A 22,955-nucleotide genomic window follows, 5' to 3' on the forward strand; every position below is an offset into this window, starting at 1 on the left:
AGTTGTGAAACATTGACAGTTGATGAAGATCTCAATGGATAACCCTAACTGATATCTTTTAATCATATTCAGTCCATTCGACATCGTTTGCAATTTGTAATTGAGATTTGCCATGCCCAACTCTATAATTTGGATTCTGTCTTTTTAAAAATATGTCAATATATATAACCTATAATGACCAATTACATACCAGAGAACAAAATAGCCAACATAATTAATAGTCAGCAATGGATAATCAAGGCAGAATTTATGCATAACGCATATAAAGAGAACAAGGAGTTTTAACGCAAACTTCAGCCATGAAACCCCTGAAAGCAAAGAACAAAAGTAGATCAGAAGGAACTTACTCTGCAGGGGAAGACATTTTACAGTCGTCTGTGTATGACGCTTCTCGCAGAGTTAAATCCCGATAAAATAATCGCCCAGAGTAAACTCAAGTCCACAAGATCACGCGAATAAAAGTCGAGCGACGAAGACCCTCATGGGAAATGGTAAGTCACCTCAAGAACCTTCGTCTCGCATTCCAAAATTGGTTTGCGTCACAACATCACAACTTTTTCCTGGTTTAAACCTGAAAGATTACAATGATCATTCACGAATCCCTAGGGCTACGCCCTTGCGTTTTCGTTTTGTTATTATTTGTGTTAATGAATGTATAATTCTTTTCTTTAATTATTGTGTTAATATCATAAAAGATAATAGATAGAAGACACATGAATTTATAATTCTTTTTTAAAAGGGGTTAATTATAATTTAAATTTAAAGGGGTTGTTTTGCAGTAGGATTGCGTTTCTTGTTTTATAAGTAAAGGAGTCTCATGTCCAATTTGATATTGAGTTGGTCATCATTTTAAAAGAAAGGATGTTAATGAAAATTGTTAGTGAAACGAGTATAATTTCTTAAAATAAAATCTAAAAAATAATTATAATTATATTTATATATAAAATTATAAATAAATTAGCTTGAATTTATTTTAGTTTTGGATTTATCAAGTATTGAGAGGGATTAAATTTTTTGAGATGTAAAGAGATTTGATCTCTTTTGGTACTGGCTAGATCCCAAGTTAAGATGGATTTAGGATGGTTTAATTTCCCCCTATAAATAAGCTATATTCCACATGAATACCATGGGTTCTCATAAATCGGAAGCTCAAAAATTTAACCTACTCAAGTTTACCTTAACTACCCAACAAAAATTAATAAAAACAAGGGTAATAGTTGCAGCACAGCATAGTTCATGTCTTTACTGCTAATTAATTGATTAAAGAGTGTGGGGTCTGCAGTTCATCGTTATTCGACAATACTTTCTGCAATCGCAATATGTCATTATTCTTGCCTCCACACATGCTTCCTCCACGCATCCACACAACAAGAGCCACTTCTACATATCTTCCTCCGCTTTCGCACAACTAGTTGTTTTTTTGCTCATTTGTTATTAACGATTGGTTGTTTTGCCTCTCATTATCATTTATCATGCGGACCTCTGCACTCTGCACGAATTTCGTTGTTGCATATTACTTGCAATTTTAACCGCATTTTCCTTCATTGTTTTCAAGACGCGGTTCTCCATGGTTTGTCGAGATTATGAAGATGCTTTACCGTAGATAGCTAATATTATAACTGGTTATATGTGCGGAGGCTTTTATTGTGCGGAGGTCCAGAGTAACTCTTCACCTCCGCACAGTGAAAGTTGGCTCACAGTGATTGTTGTTGTATTGACACACATATAGCAGGAGTATGGGGTCACATCACGACATTTATGAAAAACTTGTAGGAAAGTTGTATAAAGCCAAAAAGGTCAATAGCCTTCCAAAACCACCATCTCATGTACTTGTTTTTAATCATGCTCGATACATATATAAAACTCAAATAAAACTACGTTAAAAGTATGACAGCCTCCACATCATATTGGTCTGGCAGAGTTAGGTCGGTCGACTAGTGATCAGCTAGTGACTGGGCTTACCCACGTCAGTGCTCCAATTGAAAATGTGTCCACGCGTCAACAATTGTTAGCCACATGTCAATGAAACCAACATAAAGTGTGTGTGTGTGTGTGTGGAGGAGCATATTTGTTGTCACGATAAGGACAATCATTTATAATTCGGACACAATTATTAGCTCGTTGAAAAACCAAAAACATATGTATATGGGGAGGAGCATATTCGTTGTCATGATAAGGACAATAATATATAATTCAAACACAATTATTAGCTCGTTGAAAAACCAAAAACATATGCAAGTACTAGTTGCCTTTCCATATATCGGGATAGTAATTTCATTAAATGGTATTGTAGAGCTTGTCGAACTCTAAATTGGCATTGTGATTTTAATTTGTAGTAATAAAAAAAAAATGACACCTTTGGCTCTCGTATAAACCAGTTATTTGATAATGAATGGTCCAAAGTAATATCCAATATTAATTTGCAAATTAACGTTAACAATTAAAGAGCCAAGGAGCCTAATATGCATTAATCGATACATATCCATGCTACCTGTTAACACTTTTGATGTAACTTGTGTGGCAAATGCAGGGTGCCAAGATTTTTTCTTGGAGCAGATGCTTTATGTGGCCCACCTTTTTTTAAGAAAATAAAAGGTGTGTAAAGGTTTTAATGTACAGAGGAAAGCTCATTAATCTGCATGGCTACTTTGTTTTCATTCATCAGAGTTATTATGAACATGAAGGGGTTAAAGCACACGGGCCAAGTGGGAAATGGGAAAGAGAAAGTGTTGCTCGACCACGTCCTGTAAACAGCAGAGAGGGGCAACCCCCAATCTATTTAGAAGGCCATCGATTCCTACTACATGTGCACTAGTTGGCTCATGAACATCAGTGATGATAAGGGCCACTTTCTGGACTCCACCCTTTCAAAAGACAATCCCTAGGTTGCTCTCGAGATAGGGACGTACTACGATTACTCTACTATTGGGATCACATCGCAACTACCGAAGTCCAGGAGTATGTTCCTCGTAGTGAAGATGAACCCTCTAAATTGTCAAATTTTTGCACAAATCGTCGAGCATGTAGGTAATCAAGAAATCATGAAATGAATTTCCTGATTATTAGTTAATATTGGACTTATATTGATTGTAGATTTTTAGAATATTTTAGAATCCGACAACGATGAAACCATTATTTGACTTCCATGATTTCATTTTGAAATATTTCCAAAATCTAGAAAATAAAACATTGATTGAATTAATAATAACTAATCATTGAATAATGGTAATTATGATTTTGTTTGTTGGATGCAGGGTTATCATCCAAGGTGCGAGTAGTGGAAGGAAAATTCGATGAGCGTTTGGACATCGTTAAGCAATTTTTGGAAGATTACCAAACAAACAAACTGCATAATTACCCATGATCCTGTCAATTGGTATCTTCGTTGTTCCATAAATAATGAGAGACTCAAGGAACTTGACAGGGTCTTTAATGTGTGATAAATTCTCGGCAAACATATGACTTGGGTTGTCAGAGGATTAACAATAAATAAATTGAAGTCAGAACGGGGTACCAAAAAAAAGTCATCCCAAGCAGCTTTCATGTCAAGAGTCTTCATGTTGAACTCTTCCCAATCACAAGGGATCTTCAACAGAAGCTAGTGTTTCGTTATTATTATTAACTATAATGAACTTCTCACTTTTAAGATATATATATTGGAATTGTCAAGAAGTATAAGTTGCAGCCCAATCATCAATTATAGAACGAGAGGATAACACATCGCTCAATGTGTAACACCCCCTCCTTCCAGGTCTACCCAAGAAACCAACTAGCCGAGGTAAACATGCGACGAGAGAGGTCACTATAAGGGATTCAACCTCCTTGGTGACCATACCGAAATGGAATCGACATAACATATCAAACAAAGCATCCACATAAGCAACAACACCCTCAGTAGACATGTCAGCCACTTAAACATCACGTCCCTGAGTCCCACTGATGATTTAAGCCTTTTAATCCCTGGTCGCTCTCATGCTATAGGCAAGACAACATCCAGAAGCCAAAGTCGCTCTCACAGGCCTATGTGCTAGCATCCCTAGACTCTTTTCAGCAGACCTGTGCCAGCGTCCCCAAGATTTGAGCCACTTTTCTAGCCCAGAATATCGGCCTCTGCCCAGAACTTGTTACAACCTCCAAAATCCATCAAAGACATGATGACAAGATAAACAAATCAAAAATCAACCTCGGGACTAATCCTGAGCATCCCCAACTGGGATTAACATTCTATCAAACACTTGCCATCACTGCAACCTACAAGTCTAGGATACAAGACAGAACATAAATGACTAAAAAGAATTATGAAACATAACCAGAAGGATCACCACATTCTCCATTGAATTGTTATAACATCAATTAGGTCTTGCATCCATCCATTTAACAATTACAAGTAAATACATGAAATAACCATGACATGAACCAGTCATATAACCATGCTTATAACCAGCATAAAACCATATAAATATCAGAGATATGACATCCATTAAATCCACATATAAATAAGTGCAAAAGAAAGAAAACTTAGTTTTTATTAATCATAGGAAAATCCGACCAGGTTCGGGACTTTCACGTACCACACGACCATAAACATGGATGAAACAAATCTCTCTTTCAGTCAGTCACCCCCGTGCCATATTCCAAGCATGAACGTGGGATCTGATAGAACAACCAATCCATAACCAACCAAGGGAATCCATAGATTAAACCACCTCCACCCTCATCAAACTAGGATCACACCAAAATCGGTGCTCCGATCACAACTGAACCGAACTTGGAATGCCATCTGAAATTCATCATTATCCTTGAGGAATTTTTCATCTCCCTGTCTCTTAGGATTTACCGCAATCCAACCCAAGATCACTAGGCCTTAAACCGAGACTTCTCCCTTAGGCTTTATCGTGTATCCTGCCAAAACATTCAAGGGATTCCTAGGCCTTTAGGAATGAACCTTGAGACCACCTCCACCCCAAATTCTGAAATCCATCCGACAAACCAAAGCTCAAAACTGAGATAAACATCCCAACATACCATGGCACTCAGAAAAAGGCAAAGCTAGGCTGAAACGCACTGTCATAACTGTAGGAATTTACAGGGTAAGTTCCTCAGAAAGAACTCCAAAAGGACACCGCTCACAACCAGATATCAAATCAATACACCAGTATTTTTGACGTGGTTAAAACCCTCAAAGAGGGAAACAGTCCACGGCCTGAGCCAACGTGGCCACTTCAGGCAATTTATTAATCAAAGAATGAAAATTTACATAAGCTTTCTCTCATAGACGGATTACCCGAACAATTACCCTCCATGCGCTTTAAATAGAACTCATGGACCAATCGGGTGTCAAGCCACGGATCAAGTGTCGGTAATACCGAGGAGAGAGTGAACCATCGGATCACTACATATCGTGACCGTCGGATTGTAAGTTACAAAATGTACAACGGTAAAGAAACACACTTTACCTAACTCTATACCTAACTCTATACTAGACCAAGTTGAACTTAACTATTTCCTATGTGTCGGAATATCCTAACATCCCCCCTTAAGAACAACTTGGGATAGGATTGAAGGATTTACAAATATGACACAATAGGAGAAGGAAGGAGGCACTAGAGCCTATCCCCCCTTAGTGACAACTTCCTGAACTCCAAGCATATATCGAAGTTTAGTGAACTTCGCCTCTGTGAGAGCCTTTGTGAAGATGTCTGCAACCTGATCATCTGTTGAACAATATTGCACTTCAAGAACATGGTCATGAATGAGCTTTCTGATGAAGTGCATGTGTAGTTCAATGTGTTTGTTGCGATGATGTTGGACTGGATCTTTGCATAGCTGAATGGCACTTTGATTATCACACCAAAGTGTGGTTGGATGTTGCTGCTCAAAGCCAAACTTTGATAGGATCTAACGAAGCCACAAGGCTTCCTTACTAGCTTCCACGGCACCACGATACTCTGCTTCTGTTGACGAAAGAGAAATGGCAGCCTGTTTCTTACAAGCCCATGTAATAGGTCCTGAACCAAGAGTGAAGACATAACCGACAGTAGACTTCCGATCATCAGGGTCACCAGCCCAATCAGAATCAGTGAAACCAACTAATAGAGGAGCTGCTTTGGCACTGTAATGAATCCCAAACTGTACTGTACCTCGAACATAACGAAGTATTCTTTTAGCTGCTTTCCAATGACTTTCACGGGGGTTTTGCATAAAACGAGCAACAAGGCCAATAGCAAAGGAAAGGTCAGGACGAGTATGGGTTAAATACAAGAGTTTTCCTACAAGTTGACGGTATAAGGTAGCATCAACTTCAGGAGAAGTACAAGAGACTGAAAGTTTGACTCCAGACTGAAAGGGAGAAGGGGTTGGCTTACAGTCTTCCATGTGAAAATGACGAAGAATATCACAAGGATACTTGGACTGGGAAAGGGAAATACCCTCCTTGGATTGCAAGACTTGAAGACCGAGAAAATAGTGTAAGTGTCCTAAGTCTGTCATTTCAAATTTCTTTTTAAGGCTGGACTTCACATGGTTTATAAGGTTGGGATCACTACCAGTAAGAATAAGATCATCAACATAAAGAACAAGGATGATAAGAGAGTTGCCCACTTTCTTTGTGTAGACAGTATTGTCAGAATAACACCTAGAAAAGCCAGATTCTAAAAGAAAGCTATCCATTTTGGCATACCAAGCCCGAGGAGCTTGCTTGAGACCATAAAGGGATTTCTTAAGTCGACATACAAGGCTGGAGTCTGTTTGGATGAAGCCAATGGGTTGTTCCATATAGATTTCTTCATGCAAGTCCCCATGCAAGAAGGCAGATTTAACATCCATCTGATGGACTTCCCATTTTAAAGAGGCAGCAAGGGAAAGAACAAGGCGGATAGAGTTCATTTTGGCAACAGGGGAGAAGGTTTCAGTGTAGTCAATGCCTTCAACCTGTGAAAACCCTTAGCAACAAGACGAGCTTTATGTTTATCAACTTTCCCATCTGGTCCATACTTGGTTCTGTAAACCCATTTACATCTAACAAGTTTGCGTCCCTTTGGTAGAGGAACAAGATCCCATGTATCATTTGCTAACAATGAATGATATTCTTCATTCATAGCTGCTTCCCAATGTGGATGGCCTGAAGCTTCTGCAAAAGTGTCAGGATCATGATTTACTGGAGCTTGAGCCAGTAAAGAAGAGGCTCTTTCAAACTGAGAACGTGTACGTCGCTGATCTGTAGGATCACCGGCAAGATCACCTGCTGCATCCCGAGTAGCACGGACCCATCTTGGAAGTTGAGGATCCTGAGAAGGTGGGGGAGGATTGTCATCCTCACTTTCATCATCTGAAGAAGAAATGTTTTCAAAAGTAGAAGAGATAGGAAGAGGTGGCACATCCGCCGGACTAGGCTCGCAGGCCGATTTATTTTCATCAAATTTTACATCTCTTCTAATGATAACATTTTTGGACTTAAATGGAATAAGTCTATAACCTTTTACATCTTCAGAATATCCAACAAAAGTACATTTCTCACTCTTAGGTTCTAAAGCTTTATGCTTTTCATCTGGAATATGGGCCCATGCTTCACTTCCAAAAACACGAAAGTGACTTACATCTGGTTTAATGGAACTCCAAGCTTCTTCTGGAGTGATATTCTTTAGAACCTTAGTAGGAGTGCGATTGATTATATAATTTGCACAATTAATTGCTTCGGCCCAAAAACTAAGACTGAGTCCTTTAGATTGCAGCATACAATTAGCCATTTCCTTTAAGGTGCGATTTTTTCTTTCAGCTACACCATTTTGTTGTGGAGTGTATGGAACAGTATGTTGCATTTGAATTCCATTTTCAGTGCAAAAGTTGATGAATGTGTTTTTAACATATTCTCCACCATTATCAGTTCTTAGCTTAAGAATTTGATGTCCAGATTGTTTTTCAACAAAGGCTTTGAAGGCCAAAAATGTGTTAAATACTTCGCTCTTGAGTTTTAAGAAGTATACCCAAGTGCGTCTGGAGAAATCATCAATGAAAGTTAAGAAATACTTGCAGCCAGAGAATGAAGCAACAGGAAGTGGACCACATAAATCACTGTGCACAAGCTGTAAAGGGGCTGAGGCGTGCCAAGAGGCACGTTTTTCAAAACTGTCCCGATGATGTTTTCCGAGTACACATCCGGAACAAACACCATCTCTGCAAGATACCATAGGAAGACCTGTCACCATATTTTCTTTACATAGATGCTGAAGGGAGCGATAGTTTAAGTGACCAAATCGCTCATGCCAAAGTTTGCTCACTTCATCATTATGAGCAACAAATACTGAGGGAAGATTTGATGACCCAAAGTTGTGAAACTTATACAACCTTGTGGAATCATCAGCAATACCAGTAGCTAGAATCTGTTTAGGATCTCTTAGATCCTTGATTACAACATCATGAGGTGAAAATTCAACAATTTTACCTTCACCTGAATGAGTTATCTGATATACAGATAGAAGGTTGCAGGATAAGGTTGGAACACATAATACATCATTAAACTGACCATTGTCTAGATGAACAGTTCCAGTCCCTACAACATTAAGAGATCTATCATCACCAACATATATATTTTTGGTGTTACAATCATTTAAAGAAGAAAACATGGCTTTGTTTTTGGCCATGTGATAAGAGGCTCCAGAATCAATGAGCCACTCATGAGAATGAGAAGAAGAAGATACATTTAATGCATAACCAGACTGAGATGATTGACAACGACATGCAGAAAGTGCCATTCCTGAAGATGAAGTTGAAGTTGAAGTTGAAGAATGCTCCACATGGATGTTATGTTTCTTCATTGCGGCTTCCAAGGCTTCCATCTTCTTAAAGCATTTAGATTCTAAGTGGCCATCTCGATTACAAAAGTTACAATGTCTATCAGTCTTCTTCCATTTGTTTTTATTGGTCTTATCATTTTGCTGAAATGATCTTTCATTTTGAGACTGAGTTTGCTTAGGACCCTTGTTTGGTTTAGGACCATTCTTTTTAGGATATGACTTCTTAGGATTCTTTGAATTTGGTTGCTGTTGGGCGGCTAACGCTTTCTTGGAAGAGTTTCCAAGATTAAGAAGACCAAGGTGTAAGAGTTTTTCTTGTTCTCTTATTAAAGAATCACAAAAAGAGTCAAAGGAAGGGGCCTTGTAGTCTTTTCCTTGAAAAATGAAAGCTTCCCTTGTAGAATGGAAGGTGGAAACAAATACAGAGTAGGTTGGTCCCAACTTAGTAAGGATGGAATAAATAAGGTTACTATCTTCTTTCTTAACCTTAACACCTTCCAAGAGATATCTAAGGGTCTTGAATTTGGACAAGAAATCTTCAATGCAAGAAAAATTATTAGGATCCAATGTAAGCAACTCATTTTCAAGTTGATGGGCTCTAATTTCATTTTTAATCCCAAAAATTTTAGTGATTTGTTCCAATGCTTCATGAGGAGTATCAAGTTCTGCAATATGGAATCTAAGATCAGGAGAAATAGACATCCCTATCAAACCACGTGCTCGATCTTGTCTATTTTCCCATTTTGCAGCCTTGTCTTCATCTTTTGGTTTCTTCTCTTGGCCTGTGGCTATTCTGTAGAGACTTTTACTTCTAAGTAAACCTTCCATGTAGGCTATCCATTGGAAGTAGTTAGTGTTGTCAAGAATGACTTGGCATGGAATTTCCATTTTTTTTTTTTAAACTGAAGCTGAAGATGCTGAAAGTAAGTGTTCCAATGGATAGATCTCGAAAAATTAGGTTGTTTTAAAAAAAACGGCTCTGAAAAAGGCTTCCGGATGAAGAAGTTATGGCTTTTTGAAAAATATTTGTTGAAGTTGCCGGCAAAGTGCGCGAATGTGCGGGAATGAAAAAAAACACCCCCACAAAATCGAGATTTGAACCCAAGACCTCTACTCTCTTAAAATAGCTTTGAACCAATTGAGCTATACAAAAAATTTGAGAGAGAGAGAGAGAGAGAGGGGGGGGCCTTGGGTTGCGTGCTTGCCTTGAGAAAGCTCTTTATTCCTACAAAACAAAAACACAAAACCCAACACGAATATGCAAAGAAAAATGAACCTTACGGTTCAAAGTTAGCTTTAGCCGGAAATTAAATATTTTTCTCAATGTTTCTGATTTTCCAAGATCACACTAAGGTGCAGGGAAAAGAGCATACGCATGAGAAAAAAAACTTCATTTCTGTTTCTGATTTGCCCAGATCGCACAGAGTCGCAGGGCAAAGAGCATACGCAGAAATGAAAGGTATAGATCCGGTAATAAAAAAAAGCTAAATAAACAGAAACCGAAATGACCAGAGAGAAAATAACAGTAAACTGCAGATAAACATTGTATACCTCCAGATCTTAAAAATGACGCAGATAGGGCTACCGGAAACCTTTTCGCATGAAACGAAAGGGGTTCCTCACTGGAACAGATGCTCCGAACACAACAGAGCAGTCCTCTTGGCCCGAAAGTAGTCAGAAACAGTAGATCTAGGAAACGACAGCCGCATGCAGTTCTACCGGCTTCAGATTTGGATCACCAATGAACGCGGCCCTCAAATAGCTCTGATACCATGTAGGAATTTACAGGGTAAGTTCCTCAGAAAGAACACCAAAAGGACACCGCTCACAACCAGATCTCAAATCAATACACCAGTATTTTTGACGTGGTTGAAACCCTCAAAGAGGGAAACAGTCCATGGCCTGAGCCAACGTGGCCACTTCAGGCAATTTATTAATCAAAGAATGAAAATTTACATAAGCTTTCTCTCATAGACGGATTACCCGAACAATTACCCTCCATGCGCTTTAAATAGAACTCATGGACCAATCGGGTGTCAAGCCACGGATCAAGTGTCGGTAATACCGAGGAGAGAGTGAACCGTCGAATCACTACATATCGTGACCGTCGAATTGTAAGTTACAAAATGTACAACGGTAAAGAAACACACTTTACCTAACTCTATACCTAACTCTATACTAGACCAAGTTGAACTTAACTATTTCCTATGTGTCGGAATATCCAAACAATAACCCGACAAAACCATGCCACCGACAGCAAGAGATCCATACACCAACATGCAAAGCCATGCATGTCCAAACCAGCTAGGAAATCACACATGTAAAAGGTTACCTGCAAGTATTCCTGTTGAATTTGCTTGATCCTGCTTTTGTTCCTTGATCCTTGCTTTCCTTCCTTTCCCTTTGCTTGCTTTTCCTTCCTTTCCCTTTGATTGCTTTTCCTTCCTTTATCCAAAGCTAGAGTGCTCCAAGAAAACTCTAAGTGACCAAGAGGAGAGAGAGAGAATAATGAGAGAGCTCCAAACTTGAACTGACAAAGGTTACCAATTGATCCTCAGAAGCTTTTTTATTAATGAGGCCTCTAATTTCTTCATTTTCCATTAATTTCCTCCTCACATGCCACCTCTGACCTTTCACCTTATTTTTCTCCTAATTTCCTTTATTTTCAAAATAAATGTGTCAAAAATGCCTTTTTGCCTTAGCCTTTTCCAATTTCCTTAGCCAAAAACACATCCAGTGATGCCCACTAGGATCTTTGCCCAACATTCAGCTTGGAATAAGTGTCCCTTAATCGTGGTCTTATTTTGCCTTTATTAACTTTTATTACATGAAATTTTCACCAAGGTTGTTACAGAACCCTCCCCCTTGGGGAACACCATCCTTAGTGTTAAACCACACCATGACCTCAGCAAAACCGTTGAAAACCAAAGATACTATGCATGGAGATTTATAACTTAGCTCATTGCAGTATTTACAATGAATGGCCTTCTCAAAAGCAAAACATCATGACAACATGACAATATAACAACCATAATAACATGACACCCATACCGCTTATTGGAGCTTTATAACTTAGCTCATGCCGGTATTTACATCCATATACATATACATACATATACCAAAATGTCAAAAAAAAATATGCCAAACATATACCAACATCAAACCAAAATTGTTTTGCCTCAACCGACAAACAATGAAGGATACACGGCTCGCATCTAATCGCCATCTCCCATGTAGCTTCCTCAGGCCTAAAGTGCTTCCACTGCACTTTAACTTGCTCTCTGGCTTTGTTCCTGAGCATGAGATGTTTCTACTGCAATATGCACTGAGGCTTCGGCTGGAACTCTCCTTCTTTCTCCACCTGCAATACAGACCACTCAATAACATGATCAACATCCTTTATATACTTCTTAAGTAATGAAATATGGAAAACATCATGGACTTTCATTGTTGGAGGCAGTGCAAGTCGATATGCCACTAGTCCAATCCTCTCAAGGATCTTGAAAGGCACGCAATACCATGGTGCCAACATGGCACACGATCCAATCCCTAAAGAGATTTTATTGGGCTTGATGTGCAAATACACATGCTCCCCAACCTAAAACTCCTTGAATACCCTATGTTGATCTGCATAACTCTTATGTCTATCATGTGCTAGCTTTAGATTCTTCTTTATAGCCTACATTTCCTCCTCCATATCTACCAACATATCCGGTCCAATAAGTACCTTGTTCACTGAATCACTCCAGCTGATGGGAGTGTTACAACTCTGCCCATACAATGCCTCAAAAGGACTCATCCTCAATGACTCTTAATAATCATTGTTGTATGTGAACTCAACCAATGGACGATACTCCTCCCATTTCTTTTTTTGTTGCATCACGTACATCCTCAACATATTCTCCAAGATCATGTTGACCCTCTCTGTTTGTCCATCTGTCTACGGATGATAAGTTGTACTGAAGGCCAACTTTGTACCCAAGCCTGCAAATAGCTCCATCCAAAACTTGGAAGTGAACTTTGCATCCCAATCCGACACAATATTTTTTGGAACACCATGCAATCTCAATATCTCTCTAATGAACACATGTGCTACCTCACTAGCTGAATATGTAGTCTTTATTGGAATGATGTGAGCTACCTTGCTCAACCTATCGACCACGACCATAATAGAATCATGTTGCCTCACTGTCCTTGGAAGACATGTAATGAAATTCATGGAAATGACCTCCCATTTCCATTCTGAAATCGCTATATGTTGTAGTAAACCACCTGGATGCTTGCATTCCGCCTTTACTTGCTGACAATCTAAACATCTAGCCACAAACTCTGCCACTTCCTTCTTCAAATTCGGCCAATAGTAGAACTTCTTCATTGCCGTCAATGTCTTTTGATGTCCTGGATGACCCAAGTGTGCCTTGGCATGAAACTCCCTCAATATAAGCTTCTTGAGCTCACTGCAATTCGACACATAGCTCATGTCTCTAAACCTCACCAAACCATCTGTCCTGAGACGATAATATGCATCCCTATCACCTGTACTTATACCTGTACCTGCACATGTAGATGTACCGGTGCTCTACTGTAACATGTGCATGATCTCCATGTATTTGTCATCCTGTTGTCCTGCCTGCAAGATCCTATCCTGTAACTCTATCCCATAAGAGCTCATAGTTGTTATATGAATTACCTGGACCTTCCTTTTAAGGGCATCTACAACCCGGTTCTCCTCCCCTTTCATGTATCTGATCTAAAAGTCGAACTCACTAAGGGTAGCCAACCATCTAGCTTGTCTGGCATTTAGATTCTACTGTTCAAACAAATACCTCAATCCACTGTGATCGCTCATTAATGTAAACCTCCTACCCAAAAGATAATGTATCCACATCTTCAATGCATGTATAATTGTTGCTAGCTCAATATCATGTGTCAGATAGTTCTGCTCATGCTCATTCAGTTTTCGTGGCTCATAACACACTACCTGGCCTTTTTGCATGAGAACTCCACCAAGTCTTCTCTTGCAAGCATTTGTACACACTACAAACTCCTTGTTCGGATCCACAATCTTTAACACTAGTGCATGTGTCAACAACTACTTAAGCTGCTCAAAACTAGCCTCACATTCTTCTGCCCATTCGAACTTCTTACTTTCTGCTGCAATGATGTGATAGGATATGCAATGCATGATAAGTTCTTGATGAACCTCCTATAGTTACCTGCCAATCCCATAAATGACCTCACCTCATCCACATTCTTAGGATCTGCCCACTCCATGATATCCCTTATATTTTTTGGATCTATTGCTATGCCATCCTTGGAGACAACATGCCCCAAGTAATGTGCCTCATTCTAAAAGAAGATGCACTTGCTAAGTTTAGAATACAACTGATGCTCTCTTAGCAATCTCAACATTGTTGTTAAATGCTCGGCATGTTCTTCCTCCTTCTTAGAATATACCAGTATATCATCAATGAATACAATAACAAACTTGTTCAGATAAGGATGCAACACATTATTCATCGAACACATAAATGTAGCGGGAGCATTAGTCAAACCGAGTGGAACAACAACAAACTCATAATGCCCATACCAGGTCCTAAATGCAGTCTTGAAGATATCCTCTTCCTTGATGCGCACCTGATGGTATCCCGATCTCAAGTAGATCTTCGAGAACATTGTTGCTCCCTTCAACTGATCAAACGAATCATCAATCCTCGGCAAAGGGTACTTGTTCTTGATGGTCACTTTGTTCAATTGCATGTAGTCAATGCATAATCTAAGAGTACCATCTTTCTTCTTCACGAACAACACTAGTGTGCCCCAAGGTGATACACTTGGCCTTATGTATCCCTTGTCAAGCATCTCCTTCGACTGCAACTTCAACTCTACCAACTTAGATGTGCTCATCCTGTAAGGTGCTTTTGATGTTGGAGTTGCCCCTGGCACCAACCCAATAGAAAATTTTACCTCCCTGTGAGGTGGCAACTCAGTAATGTCCTCCGGAAATACATCCTGAAATTGTTGCAACACTAGGTACCTACTTAACACATCTGCATCCTCAACCTCCTTACCCTTGTCACTAAAAATGTGTACTACAAACATCACACAACCTTTTCTGCAACTATGCTTAGCCTGCATGGCAGTAACCATCCAAACTAATGTAGCCATCTTCTTTCCCTACAAAATCCTCTTTTCTCCACTATCATCCACACACTCAATGGCCTTGTCGAAGAAATCCACTTTTGTTTTGTGAAGGTATAGCCAATCCATACCCAAAAGCACATTATATGATCCCAATGACAATACATTCAAGTGTGTTGTTGTAGGAATACCATTTAACTCAAATGGACAAGCTCTTACCCAATGGTGAACTCACTTCTTTGTACCTGTAGCCAACTATACCAACCAAGATTTTGCATGCACTTCTTTTCTCAAACCACACTTATCCACCAGGTTAGGATTAATATAACTATAGTTAGATCCAAGATCAATCAAAATAGAAACAACTTGATCACAAATCTTACCATCCATCTCAATGATCGATGCTTGATGATCTGCCTGCCTGTTTTCCACAACTGCATAGATTTGAGGAATATTATGACCAACATCATCAATTGTATGAGATTCTTGAGCACTGTAGATCTAGAGTTTACTACCACTCTTATTTATCCAAAAATGGATCTTGGATAAACCTCTAAGTCTAAAAGACTTCATGCAAGAGGTGAAAGGTGCCAAATGGTACAAATCCTTTGTAAATCAGAGGAAAATGAAAATCGCGCGTTGCTCTTAGAAATAGTCTCATTGCAGAGATCTCCTCATTCTGAATCCAACGCAACTTGAATGGGCGAAAACGGACCCCGAATGAAGGAGTTATTGTAAAATGAAAATTGCCCAATGTCCTTAGAAAAAGAGGCAATTTCATTAAATTTTGAACTATACTGAAAATTTTGATTTTAGTATAGGCTCATGGGCCAATCCATAGCTGACACGTGGTAGGCCAGGATTGGGCCACGTGGCCTTGTTTGATTGATCAAAGAGGAAATATCACATCGACGGATTACACTATCGGGCCTTAAAAACTTGAAGAAAACCTTAAAAACAAGGCAATCGGAGGCTTTAACAATGAATGCACAGGGGCCGTCGGATCTGGCCGATCAACGGTCCAGATCTGATCGGCATATCACATCAGCGGTGATCGGCGGGTCGAAGCGGAGGCATGGCGCGATGGACTGGGGCGATGCGATGGAGCAATCGCCGAAATCGGCGATTGCCATTGGCGAACAATGGAGCGACCATATTATATGTACATGCGCGATAACCCAACTGTGATTGCCAATATCGGCAGATCGGATCGCACGATAAAAAGGGCCATTGATAATGCAATAACGCCAACATGCGATATGCGATCGGCGATCGGGCGATCGGAGGAGTAGAGCACCAGGCCTTAGACCCATGCGATATGCGATGTTGTGATTGCTGAAATCGGCGATCGCAATCGGAGCATTACATTGGAGCGGGGCCACATATGTTATATATATATGCGATAAGCGATCAACCGGACCCGATGGAAAAATAGGCGCTATCTCATAAGATTTGAGATCCGCCAAATGCCATTTTTCAATGTATTTACGCATATTTCATTGTTTAACGAAATACAAAGGGGCAGGCCAATTGTGATATGCGATAGGGATTCCCAGGCGGACCCGATGGCGCTATAAAGCGGGGATTTGAGAATTTCAAGTCCGGGAACAATGTTCTCTGCAGATTTTTCTGTGTAATGGCAACATTCTCTGTGTAAACACAGAGTGACCATTATGGAAGGATTCAAAGCGTCGATAGACCCCTTTCGTTACCAAATAGGTGGCATTCATCCCTGAGGGCATTTAGCAATGATTGCTAATGCCTAGAGACAGGGTTTGAACAGACTGTGGCAAGAAGACAGAGAGCTCGAAAGGGAAAACCAACAGACAGTGCCGATTTGGCTTTTTAAGCCGTGAATGTCAAAGACTGGGGACTGTTGGGTTGTTGAACGGTGGCCAAGTTATTGTTTGCTACTGAATGCTGAAAGTAATAGCAGTAGAGAGCGATAGAGAGCCAAAGAGGTATTGCGCAGAGCTGCTAAATTGTTGATGGTGGCCGGGCTGCTGAAGCCAAACACAAGCAGGCAGCATAAAAGCCAAGGAGGTAGCGCTGAGACAGAGCAGAAGCAAAAGAGCAGCCTACGGGGTCACTTGGAAGCCAAGTTGAAAGCCAAGAGGACTGTTTTTTTGATAGAAGGCAGAAAGAAGCCATAGTTGAAGAGCAAAGAGCCAGAGTCAAAGCCAAGAGTCAGAACCAAGAGCCAGAGCTTCAAGAGCCAAGGGGATTAAATGGTGTGTGAACCCACTGTTTATGTGTAGAACAGCAGGAGTTGAGCCAAAGGGCTTCTAAAAAGAGTTACACCATAATCCCAGAGAGCCTAGTTGAATTAACTAGAGCTCACGGAGATGTAGCCTAAGGGTTGTGGGTGAACTCCAAATTAATATTGTTGTTTCTGTGTGTGTTTTATTGCTGCATTATCTCTGCTGCTTTATTTACTGTTATATATATATAAGTTTCAGCACCTTAATTTACAACACATAATCAGTTAAAACAAATACAAGCATACACCCATATTTTCAAGCATTTCTTAATTCCGCATTGGTTAATCATTAAAGACTTGGGAATATTCAAGCTTTGGAAGTGGGAGAGGTCCTTGTAAGTGAGACAAGGAGCATAAGTGCCCAATTTTCAGATCACTTATACTGCGGAAAATCCCTGTTACGATGATCCTTACCACATATCCAACACTGCAATGGTTCCCTACCACCGCCTCTAGCCTGCTGCTCTCCACGTCCCTTCTCAGTTGTATTAAATCTCTTGTAAGGAACTGCATTTTCTTTCTCACTTGCATCTTGACGTCTTCCTCGCTTTGGTGGCCTTTTTCCTTTAGCTTTCTCATTTCTTTTCAAGTCATCCTTAGTCTAAAATTTGCGCTTTGACTGCTCATAACAATGTTTCAACTTTCAGATGACCTCCTCCAATGATCTAGGCTCATCGAACTCAATCTGGTCTCTGTATGCAACTAGCAGTCCACTGATGAATCTTTGAACCTTGGCCTTCTCCTCCTTGAGGTAAGGCACATATCTCAACAACTCCAAAAACCTGCTAGTATACTCATCATCTGTCATAGAACCCATCCGCAACTCATAAAACTCCTTAGCCCTGTCATCATAATACCTCTCCAACAAGTACTTCTTGAAGAGCCTTTCAAATGCATGCCATGTCAAATCTTCTTCATTTATACCTTTGACATTCTTCACGTCTTCCCACCAAATATCCACTTTACCTTTGAGGCTGAAAGTGACTATCTTTACTTTCATGTTTTCTAAATAATCATGCAATCAAAAGAATTTTCTCATACCAAGCAACCATGCTTCTGCATCCTGCGATTTATTCTTTTCTCCATCAAAGGTAGGTGGCTTTAATTTCTTAAACTCATCCAGCAAGTATCCCCTATCACTCCTCTTGTATGGATGATAACAATGATGATCATGATGCCTATCAGAACCAGAACTGGAATAGTACCTGTGTCAATCACCTCTCCTATCTGGAGTGTCCAACAACCTGCCATATTTGATCATGTCAGATCTATCCGACCTATGTCTACTAGGAGACCTACTGCCATATGCCCCATTAGTTATGTCCTCATGTCCATGGCTGATCCGAAGTGGTCCCTGTCACTGCAAATCTGACAAACTCTAAAGTAGTATCGCATTCACCTCTGCTTGTTTCTCTCGTGCCTGTATGATTTTGTCATTGTTTGCTTTGCAACTCATTATATGTTCCTTCAGGCTTCTCAATGTGTCTACCAAATCAGAATATTGCCCTACACCACGCTTCCCATCTGATGCATAGGGAGATTCTATGTAGTCTACCACCTTGCTAGCCATCTGATCTCTTTCTTACAAGGCATACTATGTCAGCTAAACCAAATCACAATAAACCAACATACCTTAGCATAATTCGGGGAGGATACCTTGTTTGCAAGATCATCAAATCAATGTGATACATGTATAACATAAACATAACAACATATAGACATATATCGAATAAGTGTATCAACACATAAACATCATTCTAGCTAGGGTCCAGTCATCAATGCAAGGCCATATCAACAATGCATGCTATGACCTCATGCATGACAACAACCATTACTCCAATGTACACATTGCCACATGCAATTATCAACATGCATAAGCAATGCCTAATCAACTACACATACGTATGAACACATGTAGTCGAGCATAAGCAATCAATTCTTATAACCAACCTACAAGATTGATACATGTAATCAAACAACTAAGAATGCAACCTAAAATACAAGGATGTACTCGAGCTACATATAATCATATAACCAATCATATACTTTTGATGATGCATTCCAAAAAATTAACATCAAGTTCCTCATAACAACCTTACTACAATCATGATCAACATGATGCAATGCAACAAGCACATGGAATGCAAGTGTAAGAGACACACATGCAACTACCATGCATGCATGACCAACACATTCACCCAAGGAGAGTGCAACCACGCTTTGATACCAATATGTAACACCCCCTCCTCCCAGGTCTACCCAAGCAACCGACCAACTGGGGTAAACATGCGATGAGAGAGGTCACTATAAAGGATGTAACCTCCTTGGTGACCTTAAGGAAACAGAATCGACAAAACATATCAAACAAACCCATCCATATTCACAACAACACCCTCAATAGACATGTCAGCCAGTCAGACATCCTATCCCTGAGTCCCACTGATGATTTAAGCCTTTTAACCCCTGGCTAGCATCCCTAGACTCTTTTTCAGCATACCTATGCTAGCGTCCCTGGGATTTGAGCCACTTTCTAGCTCAAAATCCCAACCTTTACCCATAACTTGTTACAACCTCCAGAATCCATCAAAGACATGATGACAAGATAAACAAATAAAAAATCAACCCTAAGGTCTAACACTAAGCATCCCTAACCGGGACTGACATTCTATCAAACACTTGCCATCAATGCAACCTACAGGTTTAGGATACAAGACAGATCATAAATGATTGAAGAACTTATGAAACATAACCAGAAGGATCACCACCTTCTCCATTGAACTATTACAACATCAATTAGGTCTTGCATCCATCCATTTAACAATTAAAAGTAAATACATGAAATAACCATGACATGAACTAGTCATATAACCATGCTTATAACTAGCATAAAACCATATAAATATTAGAGATATGGCAGCCATTAAATCCACATATAAATAAGTGCAAAAGTAAGAGAACTTAGCTTTTATTAATCATAGGCAAATTCAAACAGGTTCAGGACTTCCATGTACCACCTGACCATAGATATAGCTGAACCAAATCTCTCTTTCAACTAGTCACCCCCGTGCCATATTCCAAGCATGAATGTGGGATCTCATAGAACAACCAATCCAAAACCAAACCAAGGGAATCCAGAGGTTAAACCACCTCCACCCTCATCAAACCATGATCACACCAAAACCAGTGCTCCAATCACAACCAAAATGAACTTGGAATACCATCTGGAATCCATGACTATCCTCGAGGAATTTTCCATCTCCTTATCTCTCAGGCTTTGCCGCAATCCAATCCTGGATCACTAGACCCTAAACTGAGACCAATCTCTTAAGTTTTACCACAATCCAAACCTGGATCACTAGGTCCTAAACTGAGACTTCTCCCTTAGGCATTACCATGTATCCTGCCAAAACCGGTCAAGGGATTCCTAGGCCTTTGGGAATGAACCTTGAAACCACCTCTGCCCCAGATTCCGAAATCCATCCGGCAAACCAAAGCTCAAAACTAAGATAAACATCCCAACATACCATGGCATCCAGAAAAAGGCAAGGCTAAGCTGAAAACCACTGTCATAACCCGACAAAACCATGTCATTAACATCAAGAGAACCATACACCAACATGCAAAGCCATGCATGTCCAAACCAGCTAGGAAATCACACATGTAAAAAGTTACGTGCAAGTATTCCTGCTGAAGTTGCTTGATCTTGCTTTCCTTCCTTGATCCTTGCTTTCCTTCCTTTCCCTTTGCTTGATTTTCCTTCCTTGATCCATAGCTAGAGTGCTCCAAGAAAACTTTAAGTGACCAAGAGTGAGAGAGAGAGCATAATGAGAGAGCTCCAAACTTGAACTGACAAAAGGTTACCAAATGATCCTCATAAGCCTTTTTATTAATGAGGCCTCTAATGTCTTCATTTTCCATTATTTTCCTTCAATTTCCTCCTCACGTGCAACCTGTGACCTTTCACCTTACTTTTCTCCTAATTTCCTTTATTTTCATAAATAAATATGCCAAAAATGTCTTTTTGCCTTTTAATGCCTTTACCTCAGCCTTTGCCAATTTCTTTAGCCAAAAACACATCCACTAATGCTCACTAGGATATATCTGTCCAACATTCAGTGTGGAATAAGTGTCCTTTAACCGTGGTCTTATTTTGCCTTTATTAACTTTTATTACATGAAATTTTCACCAGGGTTGTTACACAATGTCATTTTCTAAAGAATTTTTGCCATTACTTCATCTGGAAAATGAATGATTTCATCAGCTTATCGTTTTCTATTTTCCATAAGGGCCTTAGAGTCTTTCTTAGATGTGCCTTGGGAAATCAGAACATTGTAAAAGCGATTAAACTCTTGAATGAGAAACACCATTGGAATTTTTTCGACAAAATGAGTGACAACTTCTCTCCATTCAAGGGTGAAGGAAAAACTTAATTTGGGTGGTCTACAAAACACTTCCTCTTGCTTCTGCACTTGTAATTTTCATGGCTTTTCTGCAAAATAAATCCTTCTATCATTGGGAAGAATGTGCCAGCGGAGCTCCACATAATGATGTGCAGGAGTGGGAAGCTCTGCACAATGAGCTTCCTCCGCATTAAAAAGATTCACTAATTCGTCTCTGCAGTTTGCAATTTTACTAGATGGAATCCAACAATGGCGATGGTGTGTTTATGTTGGGGCTCGTGTAATTAATTAACACGTTGTTTCACATGTAATATTGTCATGCGTTGTGGTCAGTGATTTCATTTGTTATTTCGTTATCTTTTATAAACAGAATCCATCGAGTAGGGCTATTGGTCATCTTTAGTTGTAAGTATTTAACAATGATGCTTGCTTGGAAATGAAAAAAGCTCCTAAGTTGTATTTCTAGTTAAGCCATAAGAGGTTAATCACTCATGTTGTATTTATAAGATATGGTAGGTGGTTAAAAATGATGAACTCTGAATAACTTTGAACTTTTTAAATTAAAATATTAAATGGATAGAGCTAATGTTCGATTTAACTTTTTGTATTTGAGAATATTTGTATTACTCATAAAATATATTTTGGGTGAGATTTGCGTAAGGGGAAAATATAGCATGGAGTGTAATGCAATATAAAATCCTATTTGTTGTATGCACTCTCATCCATAGATGACCGGGTTACCTGAACATCACCCGATCCTTCTCGACCTCCCCAAGGCTCTAGTTGTTGCACAAAGACACCCTCAAGTACACCCTCCTCAGAGCGCTCAACAATGCTATTGAGTTCGCCATGCTTCTCCAGACCTACGGTGGCAAGCCCGTTTGCTTGGTGGTGTTGTTCAACATGGCCTCCTACTTATTGCCACTCTACTATTAGATCTAGATCACATACAGTTGACCATTAAGGAAAGCTAATGTCGATCATTAATGTTCCCAATTTTTTTATAGAAATAGACATTGAAAATTTTATTCATGTGGGGCCTGAATGTATGGAAGTATTGTTGTGTGAAAGGAGGTGGGGCCTGAATATGCAGAAGTATTGTTGTGCGGAAAGAGGTGGGACATGAATGTGAAGAAGTATTGTTGTGTGGAAGGAGGTGGGGCTTGAATGTGTAGAAGTATTGTTGTGGGGAAGTGCGGAGTGCAAAGGCAGAAGATATTTACACTGTATACAATATATTAGGAGAGAAAAAAAATCCAAAGGCTAATTTACACAATGGCATTTCTTATTAGTAGTAGAACAATTCAAATAATTTCCACGCATCGGAATAATCCAACTTACATAACTCGCAATGAACTCAGT

At 39.6% G+C, this 22,955-nt stretch overlaps 1 protein-coding gene across 1 annotated transcript in view; it reads right to left on the minus strand.

The window, feature by feature from the left end:
• Nucleotides 1-614, minus strand: part of DER1 (DERLIN-1) — a 69,325-nt gene extending 68,711 nt beyond the window's left edge. Inside the window, exon 1 of the mRNA XM_089414058.1 lies at nucleotides 348-614. Within this exon, the coding sequence (XP_089270184.1) occupies nucleotides 348-364 (17 nt within the window). The 5' untranslated portion in view covers nucleotides 365-614. The remainder of the gene's footprint in view (nucleotides 1-347) is intronic.
• Between the last annotated feature and the right edge of the window lie 22,341 nt (nucleotides 615-22,955).

Source organism: Pinus tabuliformis, chromosome 6, assembly GCF_031772625.1.
Source record: "Pinus tabuliformis cultivar Carrire ecotype Pingquan chromosome 6, CPIR1, whole genome shotgun sequence".
Lineage (NCBI taxonomy): Eukaryota > Viridiplantae > Streptophyta > Pinopsida > Pinales > Pinaceae > Pinus > Pinus tabuliformis.